Below are 26,746 nucleotides of genomic sequence, written 5' to 3'. Positions count from 1 at the left end.
GTATCGGGTTCCATCCCCAGACTTGGTATCGGCTGCGTGTATGCAAGCAAAGAGAATGCATAGCCATGAAATGAGAAAATGTGAAGTTAACATAAAAAGAACTGATTCATGATAAAAAAAAGACTAACATTTTGCTCAAACCACCCCACTCTTCTTGTGATTTCGTCTGGTCCACCCCTATGGCATTACCGATGGCTCAACTCTTTTATTTAGATTGTCACATGGGTGCCCACGTTTCACACGTCATTATAATACGCATGTTAAGGACAAGGACTGATTCCTGATCTTAATCCATTACTGTAAGGAAATCATTTCTAAGGATCCTTAAGACCCTCTTCCGCAGTTTTACCGCTTAATTGCCTTAATCACCTATACGTCCTTCTAGTCAACAGAACTCTCAGATCTCGCCCACACGTGAGTGAATGTGCGCACACGAAACACTCCTACGGCCGGATTCTGCAAATATTCAAATTGATCAGGTGATGTGCCAAGCCCTACGATCTCGCCAGTTCAGGATTTCACCAGTTGTCAGTGTGCTGCAGGTGCGAGTATGATGAAGATGCTAGTGCGATCCCTGATGGTAGCCGTTCTCGGCATTGCCGTGTGCACAGTCGCAGCATTCCCGGCTAAAGACGACAACCGTATAGGAGAGGATGTTTCCAACCGACAGGTAGGCAGTTTTCGTTGCTTCTTTACCGAAAAGGTAAGGAGTTTTTATCACTTTTCTTTCACCGTTAATCAAAATCCCTAGCAGTAATGGTTCTACGCACCGCTAGAATCACACCGATAAGCTTAATTAACACTGGGAATGGACGGAAGATACTGCTAATTTAAGCGTAATGAAAGTCATTGATTGTCTAACCATGTTGTTTTTCTATGTGTCTTACGGATGCGGGGGAAACATATACAATATTGAACAAAGGGGACTTCTTTTGTAAGTTCTAATCGTATCCAGTTTGAGCTCATGTAAAAGCATATACGGTGCGATTGCAAGAAGTATGTTAAAGTAAGTCAAGGGACTGCAGTGTCAGCATCTGCGCGTACGCGATATTTGTTCTTTTATCTTGTAAGAAAAATCTTTTGTAGATTCTTTCATCTCTTGGTGTATGAACTATATGTACTGTTGTGTTTTCTCTGTACTTGAAAAGCTCCCGTTGATACCATTGTTAACCTGAAAACGTGCCCGTTATTTTGCCACGGTCTAAGCCACAATCACAAACGATAGATAGAATAAAGATGTCCACACGATGCATGGTGTACAAAATGACTAATAGCCTGGTAGACGTACACCGACTACTATGTATCTAGATCTGATTTCAACTCAGAAAACAAGAACAAGAAGTAGTAATGCCTTCGAGTACCAGAGTTATCAACCTAGGATTGATCCGTCAAGAATATTGTATTTTCCAAGAGCTAGATATCATAGAACGACAAATACTGTACCTTAAAGCTATCCTTACCAGATAGATTCAAACAACTCTTACACTTAGATGTACAAAGGCTAGGTGTGCCAGGTCGTTTTGTGTAATACAACCGGCTGCTGTCGCGCCGCGTGCCTGTGAAGCTGAGGTGTTACGCCGAAGGGTGGTTATACCGGCTATATAGAGTCATATACAGGTACAGAACTTTACGCTAAATGATAGTGATGTTGATTGAATATTATCGGTTATGGCTTACCCTACATTCTTCCCATGCATTATACAAGAGTTCCAGGAAATTTCTATATTTTCTTATGGATTGACATAAATTCCAAGAAAAAGGAAATATTATCGGTTAGAACTTACCCTACATTCAGTTCATGTATTATGCAAAAGTTCCAGGAAATTTTTATCCATTTTTGATGGATTGACATAAATTCCAAGAAAAGGGGATCGTTAAGTTTTGGCACCTTTAATCAAATCGATGTTATTAAGTAAAGGCGGCACGGTACTCAAAGAAACGAACGATTTAACGCCAAGCAAAATATCCTGACGGAGAAAAAATATATTACGTAAAAGATGTACCTCATAGATTTTCCATGCCATAGAGTGGAACCCATACCTGTTTCTTAGGCCTTGGGTCATACAGAAGTGCAAGTAAAGATAATACTATAACAGGTACCTAGTCCACTGTGTGTTTAACTCCCATAATCTTTCCAATTTTTAAGTCTTTCGCATACCTTGGTCAGGGAATCGAACCCAATGCCGATTACAAATATGACCCGAGCTTCTTGGGTGGAACAACAGGCTCTTTGAGCGGCAACACATCTTTTATCTAACAGAACTCTTTTTCTGTAACATGCTATTTTAAACGATAGTCACTGAATATTGGACACACATGGAGTCAATGACTGAAATCTAAACATCACTCACTCACTCACTCACTCTCTCCCTTAGCTTAGTCAGCCGTAGGGGCAGCATAGCGTTGCAAACATCAATACGGCACGCAAAGCCAACGTCTCTCAGTTGCCGGTTACATAGTGTGAAGAAAGTAGTCATAGACGTGTGCCATAAAGGAAGGGGGCACTGAACGAAAAGTGCGACTTAACAATGATGATAGATAAATCTGGTAATGGTTTCTTTGGGCGAAACTCGGTGTTAGTGTAGATTTACTGGATGTATTTTCTGAATTGGTAAATCCCACTTTTTGTGGAGTGAGCCCTGCCTATCTAACTCCAGGTATCATTTAAGCTGTTACATGGTTTTTCCCCAGGTATGTCAGACAGGTACGTCCCGGAATGTTGCCTAAATGATAATGATAAATCCAAGGTAAATCTGATATGTTTGCCTGAAACTCCATATGCTAACAGCAACCATTATCAGACTTACCTGGCATTTATCGCCATGGGTAAATCCCACTTTTCGTGTAGTGCGATATCCCCAACCGCAATGCCCGGAGCCTGTTCCAGGTACTAACTACTGCCCGCGGGGGGCGCTCTCGGGACAGCTTCAGTGAGAGCGTGCCTTGGCATAGTGGGGCTATCGCGTGTTCTATGTCTTCATGTAAATGGATGAGGTAGCATTCTCTTTAGATCTGGTACCTCGCTATGTATTTTCCTTATCTGAAACCTTTGTATTTAGACGTGGCTACTGATTAAACTACGGCCATTCTCATTTGTATTCCGGTTTAAGTGCTTTATGAAGTTAACCGATTTTACATTATTGGTTTTAATGACTTGGAAAACATGGTGCGTACAAAATACAGGCTTATGCAATTAGCGCTTGTAAAATGTAATTAAATATTTAGTTCGCTAAAGTGGGACATCCTCTCCATCTATGACGTTTTTTGGAGTTTGATGTCATAATCTATGAATGCTATTAAGGTAATGAGAGGAAATAGCCAATTCATCTTCATTCATTTATCAGTTTTCTTACCGTTTTTCTGTTGCCAAAACTGCGTATGTAAGGTATCAACGAAAACTTAAATCCGTCGTTTGTGAAGAATTACGTTGTGGTTGTTGCTGATAACTTTGCTGGATGCTGGATGACTTTTCGACAGGAAAAAGCTCTGACTTATATTTGTGGAAGGTTTGGATATTTCATAAAGAAGGAAATCTAATTTTGAATTGTAAACGTTTGATTTATCATGGAATTGACAATTGATTAGACTTTTATTAGCGGAAAATTACACCATACGGTGTGGATATTCACACGCTGAAAATACTCCACAACGGAGGTGATAAAAGCAGTTACTTCTCCATGTGTGAGAGAGAAATGACTTGAGCTATGTCCTCACCAAAGCTGCCTAGTGCGTACATAATCTCTTTAACGCCGGATACAAGGCGCCGAGAAGGATCAAGTTAACGAGGGACTATCCGATGAGTAGCGTCTGTGCGATGGTTAGGTGGTTACACTAATGGTGCCAGATCATTGATCACCAAGGCAACACTTCGTGATGGACAGGGGAGCGTTTTCAAATTGCTCGACACGGAGTCATCACTGCCCAGGTTCCTGTTGTTAGTTTAAGCCCGCAGAAAGGTAAAGAACGTGTCTGCAAATGGATTTCTAGTCGACAATTAACTTAAACTGGATAAAACAGGCTGAAGCCAGAATGTTTTGCCCCTAAACAGTATTTTCAACCGTTACTAGAGACCTCGTTCATATAGATTCTACTTTCATACGTGCGTCACGAAAGAAGACGTAGTTGTAGGTTAACATTTCAATCACTTTATAAGCTATCGATTAGATGAGCCTGCAAGCTGCTTCTTGGAAAACAAGAACTACAACTGGAAGCTGTCAGACGCTAGGCAGGCAGTACTGATGTATTTTGAAGCATCACATTGTTCAAGTTACTTGACATTCACTGAGCAATCATTGTACAATAGCGGTTAAACGTACTCATAATTCTGCCTCCGCTATTCTGCCAAAAAAAGTTCGGCGCACATTTGTGGAAATTTGATTTGTTTGCCTCTCATGATCATACTTCGCGCGTTTTTAATCAACTCTCCGTTACAGTGCATATTGTTTGGACACAGGAATAACTGCCATTGGCATTGCTTTGTATTTACACGTTGTTTACGTTTATCTCGACAGTTGGTTGTTTTGGTAAAATAACAAGCTCATACATAATGAAATGACCAGAACGAACCAAAAGGCACGTATCAAAAGTGCCGGGAAACTTGATTACATTGTGTTAGGCATTAGGCTACATAATGATAACCTAGCTTTTGTTCCTCATAAACGCCTATTATGCCAGCATTAGTATGAAAATCACAAACATACATGCTCCAGAAAGGAAAACATATCACACGAACGTGTCACTACATGTGGAACAGCGTTTTAGACTTAAATGGACAGTTCACACAGGAAGTCGCTTGAATAAGCCGCTCTTATTAACTTCCCGCCATTTTGAATTTAGAGGTCAAAAGACAGAGTGGAAAGTGACTGGTCATAAATGTCTGTGATACGAATGGACTAGGCCATGGCCCACATGAACAGCTTTCTGTGCAGTTTCTATACCCACAGGAGAGTACACGAACGTGTAGCAAAGTTGTTCAAACTTTGCCGCCGCATACTGTAAATCACCGTACACCGGCCAACTTAAGCCGGTTCCGCCGGCTTGAAGTAGCCTCCACCAGGGCCTTCCTGCGGGGGTATGGGTAGTAGAATTCGGCAAATATAGGGTGAAGAAGTATCCGGAACATTCCCCCTCCGGAGCGGCCAATGAAACCCTATGGTGACTAAACTCCCCTGGCAAATTATTCTCTCTATAGGCAGCGTAGTTAGTCTGGTAGAGACTAGGCTAAAAGTCACACCGGCAAAACCACGACTTCATCACAGTCTGGAGTGGCGGCTTGAAACAGTTACTCCAACCTGGCTTTCCATTTTTGTCCAGGGATGAGAGATATTTAAAATTTTAAAAACTAAAAGGTTGGCTGATAAACCACGCACTTCAAACACTTTGCATAAAAGCCTCCATGAGCAGGTATCTCACTGAACTGCGCGTAATTGCGACAAATTATTGCGGCGAATTTTCTCCTGTGGCCACACTGAGGTGCGACGAAAGGGATTAAATGCATGACCTCTTCAAACAAAATGGCCGCCCCCGGAATTTCACATTCTCAGTTTCGGCTTTAAATCAGATACAAGATAACTTTGTTGGAAACCGCAGTGTTGCCACTGAATTAAAAACCAATATACAACGGTCAACAAAAAGCTGGTTGGCGCCAATTGCCGGTTTAAGCTACTTTGCGAAGGCATTTCGCTGTTTGGCGCAATTAGGTGCCGCCCATGCAGTGAACTAATAGTGCGATTTAGGGCCACACTGATGGATGACATACGCATGCATCGATTTTCACGGGATTTCAAAAGGGTAAAATACAGTCATCCATAAAACCAAGTTATTGTGCATGTGGCCTGGGGTACACGTTCATGATATGCTAGTATTCTACTACAGATATCGATGGTCACCTTGCTTAGTTGTACGGTTACAATGTGTTCGTCTGTGGACAGTTAAGTCTAAAACAAATTGCAGACATTTTCGTTTTGTTCCTAAAGATGTCTAGGCCCCAGATCAAGGTCCTCTCTCCACAGAGAGTCCCAAACGTTTATTTCTGAATAACTGGACATGTAATGGGTGTGTGAAGATGCACACTACTTAAGTTAAAAATGTGACAAATTTAGAGGATTGGGCGAGCCTCAGATAATCCACGTGCAAACGTTATCCAGTGACAGCACACGCGGGAGTAAAGCCACCATAGCTAATCAGGACCATTAACACAAGACATCCGCAGTTTATCCACGATGTTTGATAAAGTGTCTTCCTGTTTTACGCTTTGTGTCGAGTTCGATGTGCGTGTTAATGGGTTGAAAGATAGACTACGTAGCTAGTCGTTCCTTAATGGTTTGTAAGTTCCAGTTTGCCACATCATTTCTAATGTATCATCTCTTATCTGTTAAAGGGTAACGGTGACACACATGAGCTAACACGTTTCCTTGCTATTTCTGTAGTAAGATTGACTGAAGAGATTATTAAGGCAGCCGTGTAATGTAATTGGTGCAATCTAACCCCATGTCGTGCTTTGAAATCCGGAGGTGTACTTATTAAAAGAAGTGTGATATTCACTTAACGAAAATCAACTTTTTGAGAGTAAGAGCCACTAACAATCACGTTTGAAAAAGTTAACCAACTTAAAAGTGACAAAAACATCTGATTCATAACTAGTCAGCTTTCAGTATGCCATGCTATACCGCTATCTCACGTTTCCAGCTTCGACATAAATTCCAGCGGTTCTTAACGACTATATTTCTCGGTCTCACTGCATTACTGATATACCTATGTGTGCTTACGGTTTTGTACTGTATATTGGTAAAAAGGTAACGTTTTTGGTGGCAGCAAGGGTAGTGGGTTTTTCAGTACGGCTATGGTATCATATACTGTTGGTGTTTTATCATAACACTTAATTGGTAATGTCTATTAACGATAACAAGAAGTGTGCGTTCTTGTTACCGGAGTCATATATGATTTGTGTGCTTACAGTTTTGTATATTGGTAAAAAGGTAAAGTTTTTAGTGGGTTTTTCAGAGCGGAGCCGTTATCTCCTTAACCCCATTCCCTGCCAACCGAAGTCAAGTACCCATTTGGGTGCAGTGAGAAACGTCGTGTGAAGTGCCTTTCCCAAGAAGACAACGTCTGGCACAGCGTAGTCGGGAATCGAACTCATTACCTTTCGATCCCGTGTCCGCTAGCCTTAGGTGCGGTCACACTCGTCGTAGGTCGTCGTACGGCTTTAATGTCGTAAGATTTTCAGGCAGGGTGTGACAGAAGTAGAAATAGACTACTGCAGCAGCAGAATACAGTGGTGTGACAGAACCAACCGCCAGCCAGGATTTAAGACAACATTTTTGATAACAATACAGCTGAATTTCGCTCGACACAAACACGACTATCCGAATAATTCCCTCAGATTGTGCTCGTACGACGATCGTGCGACGGATGTGACCGCACCCCAACCCCTGGGCCTTCCACCCAACACGTTGGCCGGTTTTGTACCCATGACGGTGTCACTCTAATTAACGACTAGTCAAACGGACACCAAAAAGTATTGCTTTAGCATGAGATCTTAAGTCCATAGTATAATACTTATAGAAATGTACTGATCTTCTTCTCTGTCTTATTCATAGGATTCCGACAGCCAAGTTGACAACAAGCGTGGCGCTCTACCGATAGATTCACTCCTACACGGGGCAGGGATGGACCGCCTCGGCGGGAAGCGTGCAGGGAGGCCCATCGATAGCATCATGCATAGCTTCGGTCTTCCCATGTCCAGAAGACGGGAAGCCACCGATCCCTCCCACCAAGAGGATCGCCAAGAAGAGAAAGAAGGCACGAGCAACAGAAGAGTGCGAGCTGCTCCGATAGATTCTCTCTACGGAGGGCTGGTATCCATGGGGACGAAACGTGCCGCGCCGATCGATTCAATCTACGGGGGGGATAGGTCTACCAATCAGCGGTAAGCGTGCGCTGTTTCCAAACGACTCCATCTACAAGGGTGTACCCTGGACGGCCAAGCGGTCAGGGGCACCCATTGATCCAATCAGCGGGGGGCGTGGCCTGCCGATGTCAATCAAACGAGCGTCTCCCATCGACTCCATCATTGGTGGAAACGGCCTGCCAATCATGAACAAACGACGTACCATGGCTCTGCCCATCGACAACATCATCGGTGGGTACGGACTGCCCATCTCCGTCCGTGTCGGTAACAAAGACCGTGGGCGCGACACGGAAACGGTGTCCGAAAGCGACGAGGAGCCGTGGCTACGGTCTATCTGGTAGAAACAAGTATTCTACTCAGCTCATTCGAGTTGAGGGGTCAAAGGAAGGACATGGAGTATTTGTGTTAGATGTACTATAAAGGAATTTACAGGTATATGTCTACCCGGACAGTGCACGATACTACAGACAAGTTTGACAGTCTCAACAAAGTTTACTCAAGTAATTGATATCTACCACACATATCAGGAATAAAGATTTAGGATAGAATTCTGTTCCATAGATTATCTGAGTATATGATTATCAATTACCATTTTTAATCTAAATGGTCAAAGGTAACGCTGAAGGTAAATCTAGAAGGTATCAAATCTTAATTTTGAAGACAGAAAACAGATCTAACAGATCTCAAGCAAGATGTGCTTATATTTTTCATACGCAATGATGTCTATCAGCTATCAAAATGATTGAATTTTACCAATAAGATTTCAACCAGTTCGACTAGATGATGGCAAAACGGCCATAGTTTTACTCTCTCATATGATTCAAAATGTTCAAAGGATGTCATCCATGAAGGCACTGGATTGGTCAGATTGACGTTGGGCAGTAACTGGCATGTTCTCCGATCTGAAAACGAGAAAATATCGATGAATAGCGTCCCGAGAAGAAAAGATAAATGTACTACTAACCTAGACACTTTGATTGAACATATATCCTACCATTATAGTAGGCATGTACGCATATATATACCTATTGTTGTGGAAGGGTTTGGATGTAATGTTATCGTTGTAATGATTGAAATTGAAATGTAGAATACCTACATTGCAATAGAATTAAATTCAGATGAAATATGATACAGCCAAATGGTCAGACGTGATTTTTTCATAGATTAGGTAACTCTGAATACGCCATAATATGAACTCTTAAAAGATGAAATATCTACCAATGAATAGGTAATGTTAGGAGAAAAATGGTTACTAGTATAACAAGGTATCCGTAAATAGTTTCATCATGTCAATACTTCAGTGGTTATCATCTACACCAGCCATGAACCGGAAAGGGAGGGGTGTGTACAAACTCAGTTACATTTGGGACCGCATTCTTCTTGCAGCAGCGACACCTAGTGACGAGAAGTAGATCTGGTTGTTACTACCAGTGGGGAGACAACCAAAACTTTGGAAGGTAACTGTCCTCTAGTTGTGGATAAAAATAAAGAGCTTTGATATCCAATATGAAAGTAGTAAATTGTCGAAGAAGAGATATCTGCTGGTAAACCCCCTAGCCGCGTGCTGCCAAGTTGAACAAGCTCAAGGCGCCAACAGAATCCCATTCATTTATCTCCGAAGTGCACGCCGCTATATGCTTACTAGTAATGCCACAAAACCTCACATAGCCGGTACTCTGGTACACAACCTTGACCACATCCCGTCCAAGTGGCCTTACCGGGATCCTTGCCAGCATTACGCTAACACGGCCAAAGTAATTTCAACACTAAGGAGGATTTTCATGGTTCCACTTAGTAGTTATTGGTCCAAAATGTGTTCTATTCATCAGAAATATACAGCTTTTGTAGCATTACCGTACAGGACAGTGTTAAGAAAGTGGTTGCGTGTGCTACGAAGATAAATGGAAATTGTGTGTCCAAGGACTTAGGTGGGCGTGCAAATAAAGCAAGTCATTTCACATCTTATCTTTATAGCCCCAATAAAACTAGTCCAAATCTCACTATGTGCCCTGCTCGCCTGCAACTGAAAAGATAAGACCGCCATGTTGAAGATGTTTCCGGTTGTGAGTGAGAGTGTATTACCTGATTAACACACAGACAGCTTTGACGCACTTCGGCCTTAGTGAATGGCTCCCATGTAAGCTGTTTTTATCGTGCGTGACAAAGCTTTGACTTTGCAGACAGCAATGGAATTTGTCTTAATTTGTTTGCTGGAAGTCTTGCCTTTGTTTCTTAATTTCTTCTTCAGTGTTCAAAGTTGAGGGAGTGGACTAATTCCTGCTTCGGCTCAAATAGCAGGTTTATGAAATAGCTTCCCGACTGGCAACGCATAAAATTACCAAATCAACCTATTACGAAGGTAAGGGTAAGATTGAATATTCTAGCACAAAGATTCCAGAAGTTTTTTCCGTATGCGCGGTCATTCTAATGAAAAATCCCCCAATACATGGACATGGATTCTTATTGGTACTGGAATGAATTTGTGCGTTTTGATGTAAACGGCCTCATTTGCTCCTCTCACATAGTAACCGTGACTTCATTACAACCAGTCAGATGTATATTCACGTATCGTCCCGAGTAGGAAAGGTGGAGGAAGCACGACGCTTTTTCGATTGCTAGTAGATGATGTCCTCGTGGCGCAAGCGGTCACGCAACTCCGCTGAATGGCGTAAGCCTCCGGCGTCAAACCTCTGCACGTGAAAGAACTCATCACACTTATCGAGAAGAGTAGGGGTGACATGGTGTGCTTGGCCTAAAACGCGAGCCGTAGCGAAGCCGCATTGCGCTACTAGTACTATAGCTACTTGAAAAATTTGAATGTTTCACCTCAATTGAGGATGACTGCTTTACTAGTAGGCGATGTGGCCTCACGTTTTCCATCCAAGGACACCAGCTCACTCTAAGCTCACTCCACTCTTCTTGATAAGTGTAGGTGGGAGTAGTTGGTCATTTGTCTCGTGACAGGCCGTTGAGAAGATTGAAGATTATAGGTTGACCACCACGACTGTTCAATTAAGATTTTGCATGAGCGCGGCTATCCACTTCTGATGATTGTAGGAAGCAGACAACTGCTATCGTAGAGAGTGATGTAATGTGTGATGGTGGAGCCAGATGGACACAGAGCGGTCATCGGGGTCCTAAATTACGCGGTTGGTTCATTCAAAAGTTTTCGAAGACTAATTTTCTGTATGCGAAGAGAAATAAATATTTGCCTATTTATGTCGAAAGATTAGAAAGTGTGCCAAGTTTTGTTTCTTCTGCAGTCCTTGGGAATTACGTCTACAAATTTACCCGACTCCAATCACACACCTCACTTCATTCCAACAGCTGTAAAAGAAGAAAAAAATGAAGAGAAACGAGGTATGTTACATATAAAGATGTGTATCATTATAACTGTGTAATGTCCGGAAGTAATAACTGTGTAATGTCCAGAAGTAACTTAAACAGCTACTGACACATGGTAGTCCAATGGCCCATTTTTGAGGCTGTAGTAGCAGTGGTTTGTAGTAGCACTGTATCTAGGGCACGGTATTGGAAGGCGGAGCCCAACCCTCTCCTTCCACCGCCTTTTGCCTCCCAAACTGAAGTCAGGTACCCATTTTCACGCCTGGGTGGAGTGAGGAAAGGCGTGCCTTTCCCAAGGACACAACGTCTAGCCAGGAAGACCAGGAATCTAACGATCTTGTGTCCACTAGATTACCTACTCGGCCATTAGTGTCTGTTGACACCATGACGCAATCCGTGTCCATTCATCCTGTTTCATTCCATCAATGGTGGAAATCTCCTAGAAGAAGAAAGAGAATCGGTGTGTGTGATGGTGATTTGTACCAGACTCTGAGGACTCAATGGCCTCTTGATGATTTGGGACCACCATTAATCTTTCATGAACAGCCCTCGTATCTACGTTTTGCACGTTAGAGTCGAGATAAACAAGCGATCGGCCTTCGGTCCCAAATCATCAGCGAGAGCGAGGCCACTAGTCATCCGGGTCTGGCACAAATCACCATCACAAACATCGATTCTCTTTCTTCTTGTAAGAGATTTCCGCAATTAATGGAAAGGACTAGGATGAACGGACACGGATTACGTCATGACGTCAAAATATATATTTCGCTAGTTGGTATGTAACGTTATAGTCTCTCTCTTTTTCATATACTTCTTATTAGGAGTTTATCCAATAAATTCATATCTTAAAGTTTGTTTTTTGTTTGAACCTAGCCTACTTCCTCATGGTCTCAGCAAAAAAACGCCCAGCATGACGATTTGTCATTTGCATTATCAATGGTTAAAGGAATGCGCCTGCGTACAAAACAAGATAGATGGTTTGCCCATGTGGTTATGTAACGTTATATTTCATAACCTGTCTCAAGGGCATCGATACGGTTATATAACACAATTAACATTCACTCACTCATTCACTCGCCTACTCACACCAAAGAGCTCTCCTGGGGCCATTCCGTGACTATCTCTCTCCAATCCTTGTCCTCGAAATTATGTCCTACTAGACAGGCGCCTGTTTAGATATACATTCTGAGTACTTAGCTATGGGAGAGAGTGAGTGAGTACTCTCTCAATTGCATACAACGAGCTGGGGCAGTCAATTTCACGTGGTCACTCCATCCACGTGTATCAGTATCTGCCAAGGACATCCTTGGTATCTGCATAGCCGGTATTATGTGGAAACTAGTTGAGTGTTTGTCACATGTGTAGGAAGCCATATGTACACATTAAAAGACACGTATCTAGACATTATCACACTGAATGATAGAATATGTATCTGTATAGGAAACTAGTTTAGTGTTTGTCGCATTCTCTTGAGTAGGAAGTCATGTGTAGACATTAAAAGGCACGTGTCTAGACATTATCACACTTTAGGTTAAAACATGTATCTGTATAGGAAACTAGTGTTTGTCGCATTCTTGTGAGTAGGAAGTGATGTGTAGACATTAAAAGGCACGTGTCTAGATATTACCACACTTAAGGTCGACATATTCATCTGCAACATGATCGGCGAACGATATCAACCACACATACTCAAACACATGTACAAATCTTGTAAAGCTAAGGCAAAACACGATCTTAATGAAAGTAATTACAGCCTTTCAAATAGAAAACAAAAACTTTATTACAAGTTCTACGAATGAGTCATCATCACTTTGAATGCACATCACTTTGTAACAAGCGTTGCCGATTCAACGTTAAGAAGATCTGCCGTGGCTGACATTAAATGTACTTTCAGCGCGTTAGAAAAGCGTCATCAGGCGGCATTTTTGTGAACTTCACCAGGGACTTGCAAAGTGCACCGCGGCCTCGACAGCCGAAGCAGACGTCCTGGCCGAGGTATGACTCTTCCTGAACGTACAGTTCGTTCCCTTCCAACATTTTGGACAAAAACACGGAAATTGCAGATAGGTAAGCAGATGTTTGGAGAGGCTAGCTAGATCATTTCGTTTTCTTAGCTATGCGCTAATCTACCTCGTCTTGAGGAGTGTCAAACCGCCTCCCCTCAGAGAGCAGCTAGAAATGCGTTAAGATTTAGCCTCCCTCAATATCTACTTGGCCTTGGAGGAGCCCTGATTTCAAGTTTGAAGACCACAAACCTGTGGAAAGTGCAACGCCATCAGAAATCACCAGGTAGCGCTCCTCTCCTTAATTCTCAACAATTAACTGTAGAACTTGAAAGTCAGTGGATGAGAGTACGTATATAATGAAGCAACTCGCAGATGGACGAAGTGCGCTGAATATGAATTTTGAATGTATAGATAAAACCTTGGACATTTCTTTAGAGAGAAATCATCATCATCTCATCTGGTCGTGAGGATATAGCTTGATTTAAATTCTCTTCTGAACCGATCTGTAAAAACCAACGTCTGTTTTCATCCCTGCATGACCTTATCAAATCTCTTGAAATATTTAACCTCTGTTACCTTACGCTCGTGCATCTCGTTAGCAGCAACGTACGACGTTCAACTGACGTTCTTCTTTCACGGGGTACAACCTACGTCATCAAAATGGCGCGGGGAGCCGACCAACAAGCGATGGAGTACCACAATTTCCTCCTCAAGCGTCCGTCGGGGAGGTCAGTGTGTCACATTATTTAATTATGTCGCAGGTAGGTACTATTGAACAGAGAATGCGGTTGCAGTTTTGTTGAATATCGTAAGGGGGTTCTTTTAAACCCAAAGCTACCCACTACAGCAAAGATGCATCTCTTCTTTTTCTTATGAACCTGACAGCAGCTGTATTTCAAATAGTACTTCGATGTCCAGAAAATCTATACTTATAAACAACAACAGAATCAATCACAGAAACTGTACCAGTAAGTAGGTCTATGTAAGTTATGATTATCCCGTGTGTGAGCTTTACCGATCAAAAAGTTATGCATTACCGTTTTATTTGAAGCAGGCACTAAAATGAATTGCGTAACTTATGACATAAATACATCTTACGCAAGACATATGAACAATCTAATAATGCAGTGAGGTTCTATCTGAGCCATGCCATCGATCATTCAGACAGGTGGAAATTGAATTGTAGCAAAAACGATGATTCGTACAGATCACTATTCCGTCATCGAGTACAGGTCCGCACGTACACACACGCACACATGCATCCCAAACAGTTCTGGAAACGCACACATTTTCAGGGAAGCCCTTTAATTTCAACGCTCATGATTTATTCATTAAAACCACAACAAAGTTCAGCACAATAACGAGAGATAATATTGTATGTAACATTGACGTACTCATAAAACTACATAAAAGGCAGCCAAAAATCTCCACACTACATATCGAGCTGAAAGCAGAAATAGGGTCGTTTCTTAACGTTTAGATATGAGAAAGTGAGTATCGTATTTTGAAAACATTTACAAGCCCAAGACAAACCTGCAACATTACTTAATATATAGTATGCTTGAGGCCTTAAAACGTTTTAAGACGACGCAAGTTACCGATAAGCACTATAATTAAGTTTACACTACAATATGATGTACCCAACATTACTTAATATATACATTAGTATGCTGGACGCTTTAAAACGATATATGACAATGCAAGTTAATTACCGATAAGCACTATGATTAAGTTTGCACTATGGTATAATGTACCCCATTCTATACAACATATCGAGTCAGAAACCAACATAGATAAAACATATATGCATATCATTGAAAAGCGTTTAATATGAACAATGCCCTTCTAAACTTGCAGGCGAATGATTAAACAGAATGAAGTCACTAGGAAAGGCTTCTAGAATTTACATTTCAACGATACAATATGCAAAGTGTACGTATTCAACGTATTCCTACATATTATTGATAAAAAGTTATCTGGGTGCAACGATAATCATGAACGTGTCGTCCGCAAATCATATGCATATATCAAAAACATGCACGCACACATATATGCACATACACACACGCATACACAGAAATATACGCAAACACATACCCTTACGGAAATATAAACACACAGGCGTATACACACGTATTCACACACTCTGAACTCACTCTTATCATACGTACATTGCATCACACTATGCGTATTCACTCACACAACACGAGCACACACTGGCACACATATGTATACTCAAAGAAAAATCACACACACACACACACACACGCACGCACACATAGACACACATGCGTGTACACACATATTCACACATTCTGAACTGACTCTTATGATAATTCTTATGCACATTGACTCACGCTATGCGGATTCAGTCACACAACACTAGCACACACTGGCACACACTCAAAGAACAGTCAAACACACACTCAATCAGACATACACGCTCACGCAGACGCACACACGCACACACACCCGCGCGCGCGCGCGCGTACACAAATATACACACGCACACTAATGCCAATCATACACACACGTACACAGACACTTGTAAACAAGCATATGCGCGCGCGCAGACATACACACACACACATAAAAACACACACGCTCATGCACCACACATACACGTTTCCCCATACACAAACACGTGCACACACACACACACACACACACACACACACACACACACACACACACACACAAACACACACACACTCACACACACACACACACACATACATACATACATACATACATACATACATACATACATACACACGCGCTCGTGGATTGAGGCGTAAGGATGAACTCACTATCTTAACTCCGTGTGTGTCTATGTGCGTATGTATGTATGTATGCATGTGTGTGCGTATGTATGTATGTATGTATGTATGTGTGTGTGTGTGTGTGTGTGTGTGTGTGTGTGTGTGTGTGTACGTGCGTGCGTGTGTGTGTACGTGCGTGCGTGTGTGTGCGTGTGTTTGTGTTCGTGTGGGGTTGCTGTTGTTGGCTTAGTGACAGTCTTTCATCACAAAACGAGCGAGAAAACAACTTGGTCAATATTAACCCTCTAACATGTCGCATTTCTAAGTCAGGTCTTAGAAACACTTACCTTATATAAGCCATAGCGTAAGGGTAAACGTGCTTGAAGTCGCGGATTTTTTTTTCGAGTGTATTCATTCTTATTGACGATATCTATCGAATTATTATTAAGGTAAAGAAAATTCACTTCTGGCTATAATGATGTCTATGTTTACTTTACTTTACTTTACTTTACTCTCCGTTTACTGTTCTATTTTGTCACCTTCGCACAGAAATGCACAAAACTTCTTTTTTTTTAGTAACCCGGCTTTTCAAAGGCAACCAAAGAAATATTAGGGCCAAAAAATGGAAATAAAAAAATGCTGAAATATGTTTGGTAGTGACATTTACTAACATTGTCAGCATATTTGCGTAATAACTTCATACTTTTAGGATTTTAAAACCGCGGAAAATCGTGCCATACGATGATCCCGTTAGTTTCGCGAACTTACAAAAACTCCGGTCACGATTTTCAGTGAGTTCTCACATCACCACAACGTCGTATTTTTGCATCATGGACGTCGCTATACATTGTGATAGTGTTTTGAACTAATCATGTATAGAAATGACTAAATAAAGTGCCTTTCATTTTTATTTTTCGGACCCTAATATTGCTTGGGTTTCCTTCACATTTACACACGTGACTATAGAGCCGTCTCCATCTGTACCTCCACACTGCGGATGTGTTCTGCCGGTGCGTGGTGGTTCTCCCTCCGCCTGGACCGGCAGCGGATGTCGGTAGTGATCGTGCTGCGGGTCATCATGCTGAACTTGCCCCAGTCCACGTTCTTGCGAATATCGCGGTTGAAGAGTCCGTACACGATCGGATTTACGCAGCTGTTGAAGTAGCTGAGCCAGTGTGCGATTGGGTACACGAATTGGTGAACAATTTTCACCTGCCAAAGGGGCATGTTGCCGAACTCATCGAGCATCCAGCAGGTGTAGAGCGGCAGGTATGACATCATGAACAGCGTCACCACCACGATCAGCATCTTGATGACGCGTTTCCGCCTCTTGGGGACAGAGCCAATGAACTCTCTCCTTCGCACGGTGTCTCTGTCGCTGCTGTTTCTTTGTTGGAGACCTGCCTGGAACCAGATCTTCTCGGCGATGCGCATGTACAGGAAACTCATCACCATGAGCGGCAAGATGTAAATCAGCAACACCACTGTGACGGAATAGATCTTCTTGTACACTAGGTCCGGCCAGACCTCAAAACACCGGTCCATGTGTTGACCTTGAATCATCTTGTCCCGGACTTGGATGACGAAGACCTGGGGGACCATGACCACCAGAGCGGCGACCCAGATAGAGACCAGAACCTTCTTCATGGTAGTCATGTTCATCGGACCGTCATGGGGGTACAGGATTGCCTTGTATCTATCAAACACAAATTGACCACATAATGCAATGGTCACATTTCCAAACCGGAGCCCGGCGACGGTGTTTGTGGGAACGAAAAACAAAAGTGTATGTCAAGAAATATACACGAATTATGCTCATGATTGAGAGTTTTATGTTCTGTGTGTGTTTTTATCTTTTATATGATACTTTTCTTACCCGTAGACTACCCAGCCGAGCCCCTGTTTGGAACCATAGCAAAATATAGAAACGACATAATCTTCTTATACTTGATATAGCTATTGAAGCAAACATGGTGATGATTAAAGCATACACAATGAACATCTAAATTTTAGCATGTATATGTTGACTTTGTGGATCTATGTACTTGTTGAAGCGGATTGGAGACATACTGACCTGTCCGCAGCTATAGCGGTCAGCGTGTAGACGGAGGCTGCCACAGACAGACCCTGGATCAGTGCTGTCAGCCGACACATGAAATCACCAAACTGGTACTCTGAATTCAAAAAAATAAGCAATGAAGATACTATACAGTGTGTAAGATATTAGTCTTATTGTCACAAGTTTGTAAGTTTGGGAGTTAAATCTTGACCTTACATGTATCGCAGATATTGCAGTCGCAAAATGAGGGGCGGTGTAGCGACAGCAAACGATATTGAAGGATCTGCCTCTGTTTCCTTTAGATTGAGCAGCTCAATCTAAATCAAACAGAGGCTGATCCTTCAATGTCGAATACTGTCAGAAGCACGTATGCAGAACGTGATGTGCATACAGTAATCAGCCTGCTATAGCTGGCGAGTCTCTTTCGCTCTCTTTGGTATATAAAAGTTGCATCAGAGTAACAGCCGCTGCACAAAATATGTCTTTGGACACAAGTCTATGAACCGATACACAAGATATTAACCTTAAATCCGCGAACACAACCTTAAACGCTTACGTTCTGCATACGTAATTATATGCTGCCCAGCATGACCCTCAACCAATCAAATAACTCACTCCTACCCTTCTGGGTAGTACTTCGCAAGTACTTATTTGTATTTTTCAAGCTCAAGGTCGTCAGTCCTCCAATGTGACATTGTCACTCAGAATTGCCGGTGCCATACTGTAAGATCCGATACATTACGATGGTGAATAGTAGGAATACTACAGCACGGGCACGTGGATAATAACTGTTTTTTGCTTCTCCTGAAATTGGCAATTATCTTCGCCCTATACATGCCACTGCCTAAAAAATAGCGACTTTGTACACTTTGGCTAGTGCTTTTTTTATGCGCACAAAAGAAGTCGTGAGGATATTGAATGTTATCGTGCAACTGCAACCCAGGGGATTTCATAATCTCTCCATTTCAATCATGGCGGCATGGAATTCATCCAATCATAGCGCCCGTAATCTTGTTTCTGTAGACGGCTTATATATATAATCCTGTATTTGAGATACTTTTCGTCCATCTTTGTACAGTATTATGGGTTCGGAGCTGTAGCTTCTCCCTTGAAAACATGCACGTACTTTTAGATGAAAGTGGACCCAGTCGTCTCACTCGAATGCAATCGTCGTATAACGTAATTGTTGGAGTGCTTGGCCCAGAATCGGTTACGGAATCAGACCCTAGACAGGCCCGGCGCCCCGATGTTGTGCCCTTGGGACAGGCACTTAACACGAATCTCCTCACTTCACTTAGGTGGACAATTAAGAGTACCTAACTTCTGTTAGGGAGTTCCCTCCGATATAGGACGTTAGATGGAGGTCACGTGTTTTAGGAGAACCCCACAATTGAGTAACACCAATCTCATCTCTGTAATCTAATATCACGTCTCACGACATCCAACAGCATAATTAAGTAATTTGAGTCATCAATGCATACACGAATCCAAATGAACCGAATCAAGCTACAAAGGAGCTAGAGTATTTTGATTTACACCCACGTAACTACATATGCATTTCAGACACACCGTTCCTTCTCCTTACTATTCCCAAATTTCCTAATTTGGTGCGTCTCATGGTGCTTCCACTGGCAACAGTCAATCATACCAAAGTTCTGTTTCATTCCTCAGCGTATTGGTCTCTCTGATGATGTGCGTAGGTCGTGATCTCGCTATCGCAATAATCCCACAGACGTAAAGAAGGCGGCAGTTCAATTTGCTACCATTGTGCCTCAAAAGCCAAGTCTACAAGGCTAACATTTGCCAAATCACGGTGTGTAATTGGAGATATAGTGCCCCGTTTGGACTGACCGTTTGTTTAGAATACCATGAACGTTGAGAAGAGAGCGTGTTGTGTTAAAACCTTTTAGTTTTGGTACTTAGTATTTGACGGGTTTTGCGTATATATGTATTGTTTCCAGTCACCCAGTTCTTATTCCATGTTGTTACTCGGATGTGTAGACTTTACATTTGCTTGCAATTTTCGTTAACGCTCATTTGATATATTTCCAAAGTTCTTGAGATTGATGTCCATGATGCCTTCGTTTCTTCTTCAATGTGGCTTTACATTCAACAGTAATGGGGATTGAAGTAAGAACTGAACAACTTCTAACTCTGCGACATCTTTGAGGCCTTCACCTTTTATTCCAGGCGTCTCTAGATCTAATGTAGATACAGTAGCTACTACCATAGCACCCGACATAAGCCAAGTAAGTCAAGTCAAGGTGCAACATTGATGTCTGTTGGGATAAGGAGTTCCCAAATACTATCCCAGAGTGTCTAATGCACTCTATCCCCACCTTCCTCTGAAGTTAATGCACCAGTAATAGGAGATAGAGTGTGAGTTTGACAGCCGTACTATTTCTCGAGACGAACGTCTGGCGGCTCCCGTGTGGAAAATTGTCCTTAAGAGACTTGTAAAGCCGTGTAGTAACGGTGTGTGGACTTAATGTGCCTCTACATTACCGGATAAAAGGTGTTCTAATGGCTGTTGTCTGGGGTAATGAGGGGATATAGACTTAGGCACGATTAATTGGGGCTGTATCCTTACGAAGCATCTGACAATGTTATCTTCCTTATTCAATTGTTGTTAGCTATAGACATGTTTATTTTTGTACATGGCAATAATCATTATCATATGTATGACGATACTTTCAGTTTGGGACCGCATTGTAAGCAGTGACACCTATATATAGCTAACGTGCAGTGTGGAATAGTACAGGTCAGTATTGCCCTGAGGAAGGTGCCAGACGGTCACAGAAGCGTCGGCTATAAGTGTATGTATTGGTTGTGAATGAAGAACCTTCAAGTTGTTAACGTCATCCAGTGATTCTCCAACCAGGTGAAACTCTTCACGGAGCCAGAGGTGCAGCTTGCCCGCCCGGCTCTACAACGTTTTCAACTTCTTTATAAACCTACTGACAAAATAATGATGTTGTTCAAAAAAGAAGGTTTGGTTCAAATTAGGCATGTAGTTAGAATGCGTATATCTATCGATTCCTACACGCCACATGTTCGTCTATTTGCTGCTCTGATTGCTAACGGTTGCCACAGCAGCTACGTGTGCATTCAGCCTTTCATCATGTTCAACAATGTGCATACGCCTGCATGAGTCCATAGAAACCACAGGGAAGCATTTGAAGGTCTTCCTAAGGTCTATGTAGATGTCACCTTCCTTGCAGATGCGGTTGATAAACGTGCCATATGCATGCTCTAAATCAGACTGGACAAAATCTATAGAGCATGGATCATCAGCATAGATTACTGACAACAGGGGTCCAAATATGTAGCCTTGTGGTACCCACAAATTTCACTTGGTCTAAAGCAGAATTTACTCCGGTACGCGCGATAATAGCAGCCCAATGTAGCCTTTCTGGAAGGTAAATTTACTAACCGTACCCTCTGTGCTACGTACCTTGTCCCCCCAACGACCACCCGGAGGTCAAGGGACTAGGTAGGTACATGTAGGTAGGCAAGTGTGCTATACCTACACGTATGTATCTTAAAGGGTTTCAGTGTTATCGCAAGTCTTGGACAAATCAATGAATCGTATCCCTTTTAACTCTCTGGCGTTCGTGGCTTCAAACCGATTCCCAGTAATTACATGACCTGGGGGCTCTGAAACTACGTAAATGCAGGAGGCAGATTTTCACGTAGTTGCTGAAGCGGTTCTTTGACGCATGGTCAGCCTTGACTTTGTTCCCATACTTTACGAACTCTTTCTCAGAAACGTATCAAAAACAAATCCGATGGAAAATTAACTTTAATTGAACACATATTCATGGATACATTGTCGATTCATTGTTTACATGTTATCAAAAATGTTGAGGAGGTTTAAAGAAGTCAGCATTTCTTTGCGCGGTACTTGAATATCATCCTTGATCCATACGTTTTCTGAATTGTGTCCTAAACTTGTGTCTTACTTTGATGTTTTCCTGCACAGTGAAAGAGCACCGAATATGTTTGATATGACGAGCAACAAGGTATTTTTTTCTGGCTCACTTGTACATTCCGTGTACTCCATGCTGCTTTTCAGCAGGGTGCATTGTAAACCTTTCTTTCCGCGGGGTTGAATCCACTGTGGGTCAATCTAGGGTCATACCTCTATCAATAAACCTTGCACTCCTGCGCTCGTGGCTGCACAACGATTGCCCATAATTACATGTAGTTGTGTTCATGCTCATGGATATGATGAGTGGCTACATTAAACCTCTTGTATATAGTTGGCTTTGAACTAAGTTTGGGGGGGGACAAGCTAGACTACAGGCAAGATGCCTATTGGTTAATACTTGTTGAAGTACTTCTCTAGTCAGCCTTCACCTTGTTTCCATACTTTGCCTACTCGTTCATTGCTTAAGATATATAAAGATTTTAGTAGAAGTTTATATCAATTAAAGAGATACGTGTGTATTGGATATATTTCAGCTCTTTACCTGACAGGTAATGTAGATTACTGAATTCGTCTTAGAACGTGTTTGTGTAAAATAATCTGTCTCAATTTAGATATCATAGGGCGCGAACAACGTAACCAAACATAAACAAGACTCAATTTATATTATCATTATTGAGTCCAGCAAAGCCTCTAATGTCAACTTAAGAAGATCAACCTGAAAAAGAGAACAAGAAATCACTTACATCGTTTTGACATGCGACCAAGGTAAGATGTGTAACGAAATGACTTTTCCGCGTGTAGCGAAATGACTTCATGATGTAACGAAACGACCGTAACGATGTAACGAAATGACTGGAACGAACAGGCGATGTAACGAAACGACCGGTTACCAGGCCAACATATGCGCAGGCCAACGAACTTTTTTTTGCGTGAATGTTAGCCTAAGACAAATAGGCAAACATATGTAGTAAATCCTTGTGCCCTTGGGAAAGGCACTTTACACGCATCCCCCCCCCCCCCCTCAGTTAGAGGGACAAGTCTCCAACGGCAGCTGTCTTCAACTGGCGGACGAGATCAGCGCCAGGCGGGCTGGCGTTATCAAGGTGGACCTCGAGTGTAAGAGTCATCCAGCAGCTCGCTGCAAGCATCCCAACCAGGACCAGTACGTCTCCCTCGAATCGGTGCCGCTGGAGAAGACGGATGCCCAAAGTGTGGGGGTCTCAGATTCGCAACCTGTTATCCACCCTAAACAAATCCACGCGAAGGCTACCGTGTCAACCCTCCTCACTCAGTTGTAGGAACGACACGGTCACCATACTCGATTTGGATATCTGTATTTGTATCTGTAATATTCATCTGTACTATGTATCTGTACTATGTATCTGTACTATGTATCTGTACAATGTATCTGAATATGAATAAAGATTATACGAGTGGTTGCCATAGATGTAGTAAATCACAACGTATCATAAAAGGGTGGAAACTTAATTTTGTGTCATCCAAAACACCATTCATACTTTATGGACGTAATTCGTTTATACTGAAGCAAATTCAAATTGGAATTCCCAACGCATATATTGCACTTACACAAATTTTTGACTGTCCAAGTCTAGATTTGTCGAGGATTGAGCAATCTAACGCTTCTGTGACGTCACGTTATGCAGATAAACACGTGACTAGGTGAGCAGTCCATCATAATGTGTGGGGAGCTTAATTGTTCATGTATCATAAAAGGTTTGTTACTCTTTGCAGTAATACATTATTCATCCCGAGATGGTGAGAGTCTCGTTTTGATGTGAATACTGATGACAGCTTCCTGCATTAGGCTAAGCAATTTTGTTGGATCGCCTTCGAACCTCGAGGAGTTATTTTAGCCGATGTTGCTATATGGAGATATGTTGTGACGTTTCCATGCAAGGCAAATCGACAGCATACATGATATTGAAAGCATCTTATTGCGGAGTGCTTGCGTAACGTCTTTGATCCACGCATATTCTGGATTGTGTCCAAAACGTGTCTTACTTTGATGTTTTCTGGCACTGAGACAGAGTACCACTGTGAGGAACATGTTATGTTATGACATAACGCTATAATGGCGCTTAGGCCACGCTGACTAGATCATATGATGATATCTGCACGCGCACCAAATTTCGTCAATTTCGAAAAGAAATGTTTGCGATCATGCTGTGAATCGTACAAAGAAGCAGCGAAATGAGCAAGTACAAAAAATATCAGAGAACGGATACTAAGGCCATACAATGACTCTTTTCTTATGATAAAATGTACTAATTTTATTAGACTAATGACTTACTCATTGCACAAAACGTATTGCTAGCCATGGTATAATTTTCCAAAGTCCAAGGAAATGTGAAAAAAAAAGTTTTGTTTAAATTATAGTTTGGTATACCATGTTCTGCAAGTTCAGCCTTCCTGATCACTTAGTTTTCTTGACAGATACCAATATTTTTTTCGCACGCTTTCACATATTTTGCAGTGACCAGAGCTAGAGGCTGTCATCCATGTAATCAAATTTGTACATCCTTACATTGTTCTTATCCATGCTGCTTTTCAACGAGTTAAGATTTTAAAATTTTCTTCCCATGAAGTTGAAACGAACTCAAATGAACCCGTGTAATTTAGGAAGGCCATTTCGGATTTATACATACTGGAACCAAGCAATTTACACTAATCCACGCCAAATACCAATAGCAAAGTCTGATGTATTATGTCGTACATTAAGCTTGTTTAGCTTAAGTGGAGCCTTCCTTTCTTTGGACTTCTAAACTTATCACTTTCCTCTGGAGATAATCCATTTTCCAATAAAACTAATCTTGGCTCAAAGTCAACGTCGATAGAAGAAAATTAACGACTAGATAACGGAGACGAGCTGCAAGTTTCAAGGACATCTCATGATTGGGTGGTCACCACTGGTGAACAAATTTCATGGACTACGGGCAGTGTGGCAGGTAATGGCAGGGTGTTCGGCCCAAAACAAGAGGTTTTGATTTCGAATCCACTGACATGTCAAGTTGACGTTGTGGGCTTGGGAAAGGTACTTAACACAAATGTCCTCACTTCACTCGGATGAAGATGAGTACCTAGCTTCGGTTAGGGATGTCTCTCGGATAGGGCGTTAAATGAAGGTCCCGTGTTTGAGGAGAGTCACACCTCGATCACGTTAAAGAACACATCGCACGTAGCAAAAAGAGTAGGGTCAAGTAGATCTGTCCGGATATACAGCTTGTACTCTTCAGTACAAACCCGGTGTGACACTCCATTTTCCAATAAAACTAATCTTGGCTCAAAGTCAACGTCGTTGGAAGACAATTAACGACTAGATAACGGAGACGAGCTGCAAGTTTCAAGGACACCTCATGATTGGGTGGTCAACACTGGTGAACAAACTTCATGGACTACGGGCAGGGTGGCAGATAATGGCGGGGTGTTCGGCCCAAAACAAGAGGTTTTGGTTTCGAATCTACTGACATGCTGAGTTGACGTTGTGGCCTTCGGAAAGGCACTTTGCACGAATTTCCTCAATTCATTCGGATGAAGATGAGTACCTAGATTCGGTTTGGACGTCCCTCGGAGGGGGCGTTTAATGAAGGTCCCTTGTTTGAGGAAAGTCACACTTCGAGCACGATAAAGAACACACCGTACTTAGCGAAAAGAGTAGGGTTTACTAGGTCTGTCCGGGTATACAGCTTGTACTTTTCAGTACAAACCTGGTGTGGTACTCCATTAGGCAGTTTATCGGGTATGCAATACAAAAACACATTTATTTACGCTTTGGGCTACATGCTGTTACGGAGAATTTCGTTAACTCTTTGAAATCGATTTTAAAACGATTATATCGGAGAAGCTGAAGGTAGAAAACATGATATCTATGGCGGTAGACGTGTAATTGTTTTGTGCCACTGCGTCCTATCTTTGCTGTAAATGTGTTTATTGAAAAACAACAACTGACATTAAACGTCTGAATTTTGAGCTTTGGAAAATATCAAAATCAATATTCCTTAGGTTCAGGTCAGCTGAATGGAATTTTGAAGATATTGATATACAATGAGCAATATTTGATTTGGGATTTCAGTACCCATAACTTCTTGATAAGCTAAATTGACAACATGGAAATTACTTTCACTGAACACTGAAATAAAAGAGATCCAGTAAGAATAAGCAGTGACCAGCCAATAGTGCTCTTTTTAATATTCAGTAGGCACAGCCAACTGCTACATTCGAAATTTAAACCACTCGCCACTTTTGCAAAGGTCATAATTCTAATGGGTACCCATATACCGCCACATTAAAAAATGTTATAGAAGTCTTGTCAACAATGTCTGTGTAAGTGTGCATACCTCGGGGATTACTGGTGCTGCATTAGCGGACCTCTTAAAGTGACCTTGTCAACGTGACGCTCTTCGGGTACTTGTAGGAATTATAAGAGTTGACATCACATTTCAAAGGCAATTAATCCACCAGAACTATCACAACAAGTACTCCGAGCTATGCATGGAGGAACGTACCCATTTCTGTACCTCAAGGGTAAATGAATCATAGTGGGATGGTTCAGGACTATGTAACCGAAAGAAAGATAGTGACAGTTGACTTAAATTGACTGTGTCGACCTGAAAGCGTTGACAATGGCTTATAGAATACCAAATCTAGGCATTTAAACACATGAGCCCCAGGATAAGGATGTGCGCGAAAATTACTACATCAACACCATTCAAG

The 26,746-nt window shown here is 42.0% G+C and overlaps 1 protein-coding gene and 1 long non-coding RNA gene across 2 annotated transcripts; one reads left to right on the top strand and one right to left on the bottom strand.

Moving 5' to 3' along the window:
- The first annotated feature begins 236 nt into the window (after positions 1 to 236).
- On the top strand, positions 237 to 9,045 carry LOC136444046 (uncharacterized). The gene is made up of 2 exons (XR_010757226.1): positions 237 to 670; positions 7,602 to 9,045. It is a non-coding gene; the product is annotated as an uncharacterized lncRNA (long non-coding RNA).
- A 7,940-nt stretch (positions 9,046 to 16,985) lies between these two features.
- Positions 16,986 to 22,147, bottom strand: LOC136443907 (neuropeptide FF receptor 2-like). Its single transcript, XM_066441281.1, has 3 exons — positions 22,126 to 22,147; positions 18,100 to 18,199; positions 16,986 to 17,721 (listed from the first exon to the last, which is right to left on the bottom strand). Exons 1-3 carry the CDS (start codon positions 22,145 to 22,147, stop codon positions 16,986 to 16,988), a joined length of 858 nt encoding a protein of 285 aa, XP_066297378.1.
- Positions 22,148 to 26,746: the final 4,599 nt, after the last annotated feature.

Source organism: Branchiostoma lanceolatum, chromosome 10 (assembly GCF_035083965.1).
Source record: "Branchiostoma lanceolatum isolate klBraLanc5 chromosome 10, klBraLanc5.hap2, whole genome shotgun sequence".
In the NCBI taxonomy this organism is placed as follows: domain Eukaryota; kingdom Metazoa; phylum Chordata; class Leptocardii; order Amphioxiformes; family Branchiostomatidae; genus Branchiostoma; species Branchiostoma lanceolatum.
This window is presented reverse-complemented; position numbering and strand designations above follow the sequence as displayed.